Genomic DNA, 11,443 nt, shown 5'->3' on the forward strand with positions numbered 1-11,443 from the left:
GTGTAACTTTTGTATGTTGTTTCATACCACACTAATATATGTGCATATTATGCTAACAAAATTGCACATTCATTTTAGTTGCATATCTAATGACAATTAAATGGTCAATATTAAATGTTTTTTCTTACAAAAGTAGCTATAAATTCACAATAATGTTTTGCAAACAAAATACCATTGCTTCAACAACAAACACATTTCCATTACAACAACAACCATAACCAAACTAACATTATAACACCAACTGTTCATTAATGGACAATTTTACCCTCACATGGTGTGCACGTGAGGGCTTTTGAACGACAATTTTTTTTTGACTCTGTGTGCCAGAGGGTCAATTTATGTAATAACGAAAAAACATAAAGAGCAAGTTTGTCCATTTTTTTTGAGTTGGACCATATGTGCATAGTTTACCAAACCATAGGGGTCATTTATATTACTTCAAAATTCAATGTTTGGGTTGAACTTGAGATTTTGAATAGAATACGAAGATTATATCAAAACTTAAGAACAACAATAAGACAATTTTAAATTTTGGATGGAAAATTGTGATTTTGAGTAAAACGAAAAGACCAAAATTGGAATTCATTATATGAATTATATGGTCAAGACATTAGACATACTAATTACATGTTACATACTAATTATATGGTCAAGACATTAGACATAGACAAAATTGCAAGAATGGTTCCTGTGGTATGTCCAAAATTGCTACTTTGGGCCAAACAAGTTTGGACTAACACTAATAGTCCAAAAGTTTTCATTTTGCTGCGGTTTTGGTCCAAATCAGTTTAAAAAATCTAAAAATGACGGATTTGCCCTTTTCCATTTGTTTTTTGCTTTTTCTTTTTGTTATTTAATTATTTTCTAACTAAAAAAATAAAAAAATAAAAAATAAAATAAAATATAATCTCTCTCTCTCTTTCTCTCTCTCTCTCTCTCTCTCTCTCTCCCCCCACTTCTACAACCTCTTCCCCTTCTACCACCTCCATCATATGAGTTCAAAGAACAGGGGATTTTCCGGCAACCACCAACACCAGTCGGATTTTTCGGTAACCACCAACACCAGTCAGATTTTCTAGCAACCACCACCACAGTCTGCCACCACCACCATTCGCCACCACCCACAGATGAACAAACATACACGAAATCAGATGAACACACAAACACATGAAATCTGAAGAAAACATTAACAAATCAATACAAACATTCATCGATTTTTCAACAGATTCAACACAGACACACAAAACCCAAAAATCGATTCTCTCTCTCTCTCTCTCTCTCGCACGGATATGAAACGTCATTTTTCTTCTTCTTATTCTTCTCTCTCATAGACCAGAACCGCCGCCTCCTGAGAATCAACAAGATGAACAGAACACAAGCCCTAGCACCGCTGGAGTTGGTGGGTAACGAGGGTTTGCAAACGATGGTTTCAGTTCTGCCCCTTCCTGAGAATCGACAAGCTTCATCTTTACAAAACTCAAGCCCTACCACCGTTTCAAACCGTCCCCACTGTTTCTCGACCCTCTTGGCTCCATCAAACAACCCTCAGGTTAGCTTCAATCGAGTTTGAAGAAGGAAAGATTGAGACCCTGAGGTTTTCAGAGGCTGCCACCATTCTCGTTTTTGAAACCCTAGGGTTTTCAGAGGTTGCCGCCGTTACAATGCCTAGCTTCGATCTGTGTGTCGCAGTCTAGAACTTTTAGGGTTAGATTTTTGCTGCCAGAGCTTCGATCTCGTGGCGTTCATCTCTTCTGCCGGTGGTGTTCAATCTTTCCGGTGAGGGTGAAGCTTGGGGGAAAAAGTGAGGGTGGTGACGTTCTCTTAGCTAGAGAGAGAGAGAGAGAGAGAGAGAGAGAGAGAAAGAGAGAGAGAGAGAGAGAGAGAGAGAGAGAGGGGGAGAGAGAGGGGGAGGGAGGGAGAGAGAGTGAGAGAGAGAGATTCTCTTCTTTTTATTTTATTTTTATTTTTTAGTTAGGAAAACAATTAAATAAAAAAAAGCAAAAAAACGAATAGAAAGGGGTAAAATCGTCATTTTATAAAAAATCAAACCAAAATGGATCAAAGTCGCAACAAAATGAAACGTTCTGGACCATTAATGCTAGTCCAAACCTGTTTGGACCAAAGTGACAATTTTCGATATACCATAGGGACCATTCTTGCAATTTTGTCTTAGACATACTAATTACATGTTACATGTGACAACATAACGAGTGTCTCGTGGATTCCGTTAAAAAAGTGTAAAACAAGTTGAGGAAAAAACTCCTTTATCTCAAAAGAGATTCATTAAAACTAAACCCCCTTAAACTCTCTCGTTGTATGCTTCCAAAGCAAAACCCTTTCTTACTCATCGTACCCAATCCCAATTCTCTCCAATTTTGCATCAGAAATCCTCGAATTCAACCGGAAAAGCTACCATCTCTTCCTAATTTTGCTTCTATTAACAATGTCCACCATGAATCAACCGGCGACGCCTCCGCCGACGATCGGAAAGATGGGCCCATACACCGTCTTCGTAACCCCTTCCGATTCATCGCATTTCTCAGTTTCCGATTCTCGGAAAAAACATTATATTCCTCCTACGTCGGTTCAACTGACGCCGGTGAAATCCGCTCCTCTGGTTCAGCCTCCGCCAGTTCAGTACGGGAAATCCACTCCATCGAAACTCGCGCTTTTCTGGGATGCCGTTGCCAAAGTTCAGAATGGTACTTTTTTTATTTCCCCTTCACTTTTGAACTTCATGATATTTAGAATTGAATACGAAAATTGTGGCGGATTTCAATTTTCTACTTGTTTCACTAGATTTCAACAATGTATATGCTTAATTCATCAATTTGTTGATGTTTCATGCCAAATTACCGATCAATTTCACTTGATTTGATTTATAACATCTTACTTCAATATACGGGGGAAAATTTGGGTGGCAAATAAGAACTAACAAGATCAAAAAGATGGACAAAAATGTCACATTGATCTGCTATTCCTCATTGTTGTAATTATGGATTTTATGCAAGAACGATTGTTATATAGCTTTCCTTTCTACCCTTAACTGCATTAAGTCAACAAGAAACAACATCTTGATTTGCAAAAGTGAATGATCCCTTAAACATGTTATTTTGGGATTTTCATAAGAACTAATGGCATGTTTATATGACAGCACATTCAAGTTTAGATGAACATGTAGCACATTGGTTTGGATTGAATCAATCAAAATATCAATGGGCTCTTGATGATTACTATGAAAGCAAGGGAATGGTAAGCTTTTATTTTCTTTTTTCTTTGACTTAACACTTAATAGGTAATCCATAAAGCTACATATGGGTGTTTGTTTTTCACTTAATAGAGAAACTCAAAAGTCCTAACTTTCTATGAATTTGCACTCATTTATTTTTTCTTTCCTTTTCTCTAGTTGTATCATCATTTTCTCAAATCATTTTTGTGTGTCATTTTCTCAAAATAATTTTTGTATGTCGTTTCTCAAATAATTTGTGTATGCCCATACAACATTTATTGAAAAACAAACGAAATTTGCAATAAAATAAAATAAAATAAATAAATTGAGGGAAAATTTGAATTTGGGACACCTTAAGTTGGCTTTCCCTTGGATGTTTGTGGGCCCCACAACTCTATCTGGTTAATTAAAAAGTAATGACTGTTTGAAGTTTATCTAATTCCAGGACAAGGTTGACATACGAGCAAAAGATTCATCCACCAAAGCTCAAAGGGTGTAATATATGCTTTTGATTTGATAGGTAGGTTTTTCAAAAATTTGGATTCCCTTAATTCTTTGACTTTTATACTGCGTTTGACATGGATTGTGACTGATGTCAATGGGACAAAAGTTGCAAAGTAATATCCCATCCAAAAGAGTGGGAGTGTCAGACAGAGAGGAAAAGACATAAATGCCCTCCTCATCCTTGTTATTGAAAATAACCCTCGAAAACTTGTCCAGTTTGTGTAACAAATATTATCATCGATTCTTGTTTCTTGAATTTGGTTTTTTATTTGGTTTTTTTTGCAGAACACCTTCGTGATCTCTTTTGAACATGATATGTTTATAACATGAATTTACTTGTTGGTTGAATCGGATCGATCTACATGGTTTTTGGAATCTGATTGTGAACCTCTTGGTGTTTTTACTAGGGTTAATGTCATGAGTGGGTGATGCACTATTCATTTTAAATGGTGTTTTTGTGAAAAAAAAATTAAACAAATAATTTGTTATTCATTTATGACATTAACATTTTTAGTAAGGAGTATGAATCGATCATTTTATTGGTAAGCAGCCAGAAGATTAGCAAGAATTGTAGGCATATGTTTGTTGTTTAATTTGTGCTTCTTTTCCGGTTAAAAAATGTTGTTTGTGAAAATTTACTCTTTAATTTTATTTTTCGTTTAATTTACCTAGAGCAAAGTCATTATAAATCGAATATGGAATTGAATGGAGATTAATGAGAATTAAAAAAGAAAAAAAAAATCTCCTTTGGTACTACACAGGAATGGAATAGAAGTGGGGGTAGGTGCGGCAGGATTTATTAATAAAAGTTTAATTTAATAAAAGTTGATTAAAACATAACTAAGATGTAAAATAGTAATCTCAATCTAATATGAAATGAAACAAAACAAAATCTTATGGACATTGGACAATAATATAGGTGCCATATTGATAACATAACTCAATTACATTGTTATTTTCGAAAATTAACCATTTTACACACATAAGAAAACAAAATTGGATGAAGACAATAGTTTCTTAGTTTACTAACAAATATACCAAAGGAACTTGGACAAAAAGCTATACATCACTTCCAATGATTAAAATAAATTCACCTATAGGTAAAAAAAAAACATCATGTCTTCCAAACAACTCAATTAAATTATTTCAAAACATCATAAAATAAACACCCAACAAACTTTAGAGAATCTTTGACCAACAATTCCCAAAAAAAAAAAAAATCCACAAGTTAAAATCAAAGACATTTTCATGGGGCCGAAGGTTTTTGAATAACAAAAGACATACATTGAGCTTGCTTCACATTATCAAAGGCCAAACACCTTATATATGCATTTGGGTACGCTTTCTTGCATTCTTGTATTTCAGTCAAAACTTGTGATGCATCTGTGCAACCAAACATGGGCAGCTTCCACATTGTCCAATATCTTCCATCATAGTAATTCGGAATTCGGCTGTTCTCTCGAAATACATATCCCACCTAAATACACAAATTGAATAAAAAAACCCTAATTTTTAGATTATATTAAGATTACCCGAAAAATATGTTGACCCACAAATTGAAAACATTAGTTTCGTTGTTTGTTTATTGCTGAAATTAATTTAAAAATCTTAAACTTGAATCATGTTTCTGTAAAAAAAAAAAAGTTATTTTATCAACAACCCTGAGCTGTCACACATTGTCTTAAATTCACATGTTATTAAACGGTAATGTGGTGTTTGGTTCTTGAAATGTTTTTAGAAAGAATGAAATACGTCAAACTGATTGGATATTTGGAATATGAAAGGTATCATAATTTGTCATGTGTTTAGTTAACAAGAAATATAATGAAATTCAATTATAAAAATTAAATAGTTTTTTAAAATTTTGCTTGTATTTAAATTCATTTTGGATGTTGTAACCGTATATAACCTGATTTTTTATTTTTATTAATTTCAATATATACGTAACTTGTGTAATTTGGTGTTTAAAAAAAAGTAAAACAGAACTGAATTCCGTCAATTTGGCAACCAAACACACTAGGAATGGAATCCTAAATTCCATTCCCACTGGAATCCATTTTAGCAAAATGCCCTTAGTTAATTGACCTCACCGAATCAAACTCGAGACAGGGTATCCATCCCTTCTTCATCATGTAATCAATCTCCTTTGCAATGGAGTCATCTGTAAGAGGTGGAAGATACGAAAGAGTTTCAAACTTCTTGTTATCGATTGGATTCCAAACCTATACACATTCAATCATTCAATTCAATATCTAAATCAAAAACTCCAAAGATTTTACAAGTTATTATAAATAATACCTTCATGCAATGAACCCTAGAACCATTTGAAACTGTTTTCTTGATCCATGGAACCGAATTTGTTGTCTGGAAAAGCTTTGATCCATTTGGGTTCAAATTCAAACCCATGTAAATGGTTCCAGTAATTTGTGGTGTTAAGGATGCTACAAACATTTTAAAGATTATTTTACAAATTGAGAATAGAAGTGATAGCAAACATGCATTTAATAGTTTTAATTCTGTAAAGAAAGTGAAATGGTCATATAAAACAATGAATTGTTACGTATGATTTATCACACAAGGTGAAGACTCCAATGTTCATGGAGGGCTTTGTTAGGCATTTAAGCATAAGATTCATCACCATGTCATCTTTTTTTTTTTTTTTTTTTTTTTTACTTCTTTCTGATTTAGTTGTACACGTGGCAAAAAAAGAATCAGGGATCAGCCAATGAATGACGTTGGTTTCTACAAAAAAGTTATTTTTCCGGTTGTTGGATATTGAAATGTTTGACAGATGAATTTTTTATTTTGACATACTGTTTTAGAGTTTTTCAGATTTTAAACCCTAAGACTATAAATAGTTTAGGTTTTCTTAAAAGAGCCTCATTTTCCACTTCAATTTTCGTTTTTATGATATACAGAGAAAGTAAAAGTTCATCTTGTTTATGTGAGGTTTCTTCATTGTATCTATACATAAATATTTCACTGATTCCTTGTTTATCTGAGATCGATTCATCTACTGTTCTTAATTTTCACATTGTCATTTCATATTGTGTAAATCTAGGTTCCTACACCAACAACCTCTGATCTAACCGACACACAGCTAACATCATGTCAATGTCAATCAGGTACACAGTAGCCCATTACTCATTACTGATTCATTGATAACTTATTAAGTATTTGTAGGATTTCACAAAGATCATTTACTCGAGGGTGAAATTGATCATGAACAAAAAACTTGTGAACAACACCATCGACCTCGATAAAACTCCAACTAGGGGTATTATCGACTTTTCTCTCCACCATCATATTCCTCAATCTAATCACATTTTCCCACCTTCCAATATCCGCATACATATTAGCAAGACCAACATATCTTCCACTATGACTAGGATCAAGTTCAATCAACCGTTTTCCAGCTCTTTCTCCTAAACATATTTCACTATGTGTTAAACACCCATGTAGAAAAGATCCCCAAATAGCTTCATCAGGCTCCATTGGCATCAAATTTATAAGTATTTCAGCTCCTTTCAGTTGTCCAGATCTAGCGAATATATCAACCATGCATCCATAATGCTCGATTCCTGGTTGAATGCCAAAAACTTTGAACATTTTTCCAATTAAACACCATGCTTGTGTCACTAAAGATTTGTGATTACAAGCAACAAGAACAGCAATGAATGTAATGTCAGTAGGAACAGGTCCTTTATGTGTCATCTCTTCAAAAAGCTTGATTGCTGATTCATTTCTCCCATTTGTGGCTAACCCCATGATCATGGAACTCCATGTAGCAACATCTTTGTAACGCATTTTGATGAATATGTCTTCAGCTTTCTCTATATCACCACATTTAGCATAGAAATCTAGAAGTGCAGTATCAATCTCGAGGTCAAAAGTAAAAGATTCTTCAAGTAATTGATGGTGGATGTTTTTGCCTTTATCTAGGGCTCCGATTTTACCACATGCAGTGAGGATGGTTAGTAAAAGAGGCCTATTGGGCTTCACTAAACCACTCTGTTTCAAATGGAGGAACAATTCGAATGCTTTGTTGAAAAGTTCGTTTCTCACAAGCCCAGAAATCATTGCACTATATGATACATCGTTTCTTTCAGGCATTTCGTCGAACACCTTACATGCCTCATCAACAAGACCATTATTGAAACACCCAGTTATCAAACTCGTACAACAAACCACGTTCTTATACGAGCTTTCTTCGAACACCTGTATAGCTAATTCAACAGCTTTGAGATTCGAATACATATAAATAAGCGAGCTAGTCACATAAACATCGAAAACATTTCCAAGTTTGACGACATGTCCATGCACTTGAAGCAACGAAGATATACAATCACATGTTTTGATCAAAACAGGAAAAGTACGAGCATTTGGTTCGATGCGATTGTTGCGCATTTGAGTGTAGAGTAGAATACCCATTTCTTGTTTTGAGGTTTTGGAGTAACCCAATATCAAAGAGTTGTAATCGAAGATGGTGGGCGTGTTTGTTTGGTTCAAAATTGTGTGAGCATAATCGATGTCGGACATCGCGGAGAAAGCTAAGAGCTTGCTGGTTATGTAAGTAAATCGAGCAAGTCCGATGGTGATTGTTTGGGCGTGGATTTGTTTGAGTTGATCCATGGTTGAACATTTTTGAAGCAGGCGAAGATATTGGGGATTTGAGATTGTTTTGACAATGGCCCTGTTCATTCATATAACTATAAGCCCTTTGATCAACTTTCCCAAGTTATAAGGATTATGGACCATAATCAACATCAGATTTCAAAATATGAAACCCATTTCTGAAAAATGAACACAAAATCAGGGGAATAAAGTTACAAACTTTCCGGAGACGATGGTGGGTCGTGTGCGGCGGCAGATGGTGTCGGTCAGCCGGTGGTGAGCGTGAGCAACGTCAGGACTCAGTCCGTCAAGCTTCTGTCAGTGCTGCAGCGGCGTTGTGCAGCTGTGCTAAGTTTCCGATGACTGTGGGCGGTGGATGTGGAGTGCTAACTTCCAGCTGCTTCTAGTTCTTGTTAATTGGTATGCTAGGTCAAAATTCAAAAAGAAAAAAACGGGAGAGAAGAATCAGAAGGGAGATGTTGGAAGAGAGAAGGGAGATGGTTGAACAATGATGCAAATCACCCATCCGCAACATTCCTTCTGAAGCGATGCGAGATTATAAAAATGTTTAGCATGACAATGTTTTTTTAATTGTATTTTAAATTTTATATTTTAAATTTTATATGATAATGTTTTGCATTTATAATCTAAAATATACAATAAAGTCTCTACATTTTGAGCTCATGTTCGATTAATTCTCTCTATATATTTTTTCTCATTAAGTCAAGAATACCGGGAATTGTATTCAATTAAGTCCCGAATACCGGAAATTTATTCACGTTGACCATTTTTACTTGGTCAACAAGCCAACCATTTTCAAGATTTTCACTTTTGGCCCAAATTTAAAAATTTATTATAAATTTGATCCAAAATTTACATTTTTGGCATAGTTTTCAAAAAATTCTTACGAATTCATCCTAAATTTAGTATTTTTACATATATTTTTTTTTCAAAATTTAGTTTAGAATATGTTTTTTTCTTTTGCTTTAAAAAAATATTTATAAAAAAAAATATTTTTACATAAAAAACCTTTTCTCTATATTAAAACCTTTTTTAATAGATTATTTGTTAAAAAGAAATTATTATATGTAAAAAATATGTTAAAATATTAAGAAAAAACATAAGAAAGAACACGTCGATATAAAAATATTCTTAGAAATATATTTTTATTTTAGTAAATATCTAGGAAATATATTTTTATATTTCCTTTATTAAAATCATTATATTTGTTATTATTTTTGTCAAAACTTATGAAAATCATAACCTCTTCGTACAAACTCCATTTTCAATGTTCTTTATATCGACGTGTTCGTCTTGACGAATACTACAACTTTCATGTTGACAATTTTAGCCAAAAAAGAATACATTCACTTTCATTTTTATAAACAAATGTTTATATTTATTAACTTTTATAAGTGAAAATGAGTGTTACAATTTATTGGTTTATATTAAAAAAAATGTTGAAGTGGTTATGCCTACAAAATTTTGTTTAAAAACTAAAAAACATATTTTTCAAATTAAAAACCAAGATATTTACAAAAATAAAAATATATTTCTAAGAATATTTTTATATTAACGTGTTCTTGCTTATGTTTTTTCTTAATATTTTAACATATTTTTCACATATAATAATCTTTTTTTAACCAAAATCTTTAAAAAAAAAGTTTTTATATAGAGAAAAGAAGTTTTTTTATGTGAAAATACTTTTTTGTATAAATATGATTTTATAAAGTAAAAAAAAAACATATTCTAAACTAAAATTTTAAAAAAATATATGTAAAAATACTAAATTTATGATGAATTCGTAAGAAAATTTTGATATCTGGGCCAAATGTGTAAATTTTGGATCAAATTTGTAATAAAATTTAAAATCCGGGCCAAAAGTATAAATTTTGAAAGTGGTTGACCTGTTGACCAGGTAAAAAGGGTCAAAGTGAATAAAATTCCCGGTATTCAAGACTTAATTGAATACAATTTCCGGTATTCGGAACTTAATTAGAAAAAAATATATATAAGGACTTAATCGAATATGAGGTGAAAATGTAGGGACTTTATTGTAGATTTCCTATACTAAAGGGGTCAATGTTGTTTGGCTATTATAACCTATTATTTTGTGTTTTAAAAGATCTCTTATTTATTTATTTATTTATTTATTTTCGTCCTAATAGGACATGAACTTGATATTTACATGTATTTTTGGGTACCACATGTAACTGAAATAAAATGAGGTGGGCTTGTTGTTGCCATTATGGACTCCTTATGGCATAGTTACAAGCTGACAATATAAACCTTGGTCACCAAGTTTTGGGTTATGGTCCCTAGTATAAATGAAACCCTAAAATGGTTCAATAAACAAAACCTTTCTTCCATTCTAGAACAAATTTACTACTCTATAACCCTAGATTTGACATTCACATGGAGCATTCTTTCATATTTTTTTCTTAAAATGGGTGCTCAACAACATGCTTATTGATGATTTAAATTTACCACTATGCAACCGTGAGGATAAAATCATTGAGACGTAGATCGAGATTCATAAACTAAAGGATGGAATGGGTCCCGATTACATCATATTAGGATCCAAATATTTGGAGCTTCAAGTTGAGCTTCACGTTGTCAAGAAGAAAATCAAAGCTTAGAACATATGTTTTTGTCTTAATTAGTTTGTGTACAGTTGTGTCGACCCTTGTGGTCATGGATGTCTAGAAGAATACAGTACAATGGTAGGGGTGGGATGCTTGGTATTTAACTTTAGCTCTTGTATTAGGGTTATAACTTGAATACTTTTAATCATTATTAAGGTATATAAAACTTGATAATGATGTTGACAAAGACCTGAATGAAAGCAAGCAATTTTGTACACTCTTTTGTAGAAACTTCCTCACCTTAAGTAATGGAAAAATGTGTTTATTATGGTTAAATATTGTCTTGATGTTTTTGATGTCATTGATGTTCTTGATCTATCGATGAAAGAATGAGAATTGATGGGTTTGTGTAGCAACATTGCCATCACTGTCAGACGAGGATGTAAACCGATCTGGAGCCGAAAGAACCGAAAATCAATTAAGGAGTAAACACGAAACCGAGAACCGGACA

At 33.1% G+C, this 11,443-nt stretch overlaps 2 protein-coding genes and 1 pseudogene across 4 annotated transcripts; 1 reads left to right on the forward strand and 2 right to left on the reverse strand.

Moving 5' to 3' along the window:
* The first annotated feature begins 2,253 nt into the window (after positions 1–2,253).
* Positions 2,254–4,400, forward strand: LOC145111300 (uncharacterized). Its single transcript, XM_079047592.1, has 4 exons — positions 2,254–2,702; positions 3,155–3,252; positions 3,675–3,749; positions 4,019–4,400. Exons 1-3 carry the CDS (start codon positions 2,444–2,446, stop codon positions 3,726–3,728), a joined length of 411 nt encoding a protein of 136 aa, XP_078903718.1. The 5' UTR covers positions 2,254–2,443; the 3' UTR covers positions 3,729–3,749; positions 4,019–4,400.
* Positions 4,401–4,829: 429 nt separating this feature from the next.
* Positions 4,830–6,392, reverse strand: LOC145114987 (ribulose bisphosphate carboxylase small subunit, chloroplastic-like). Its single transcript, XM_079051118.1, has 3 exons — positions 6,032–6,392; positions 5,824–5,955; positions 4,830–5,210 (listed from the first exon to the last, which is right to left on the reverse strand). The coding sequence occupies exons 1-3, from the start codon at positions 6,182–6,184 to the stop codon at positions 4,980–4,982; spliced, it is 516 nt and encodes a 171-aa protein (XP_078907244.1). The 5' UTR covers positions 6,185–6,392; the 3' UTR covers positions 4,830–4,979.
* A 481-nt stretch (positions 6,393–6,873) lies between these two features.
* Positions 6,874–8,883, reverse strand: LOC145114986 (pentatricopeptide repeat-containing protein At5g06540 pseudogene; annotated as a pseudogene). Of its 2 annotated transcripts, XR_013711366.1 has the most exons (2): positions 8,568–8,883; positions 6,874–8,426 (listed from the first exon to the last, which is right to left on the reverse strand). The product of XR_013711366.1 is annotated as a pentatricopeptide repeat-containing protein At5g06540 pseudogene, transcript variant X2 (transcript). The 2 variants fall into 2 exon arrangements; XR_013711365.1 differs by having other exon boundaries at positions 6,874–8,883.
* Positions 8,884–11,443: the final 2,560 nt, after the last annotated feature.

Source organism: Lactuca virosa, chromosome 5 (genome assembly GCF_052849685.1).
Source record: "Lactuca virosa cultivar CGN04683 chromosome 5, Lactuca_virosa_CGN04683_v6, whole genome shotgun sequence".
NCBI lineage: Eukaryota > Viridiplantae > Streptophyta > Magnoliopsida > Asterales > Asteraceae > Lactuca > Lactuca virosa.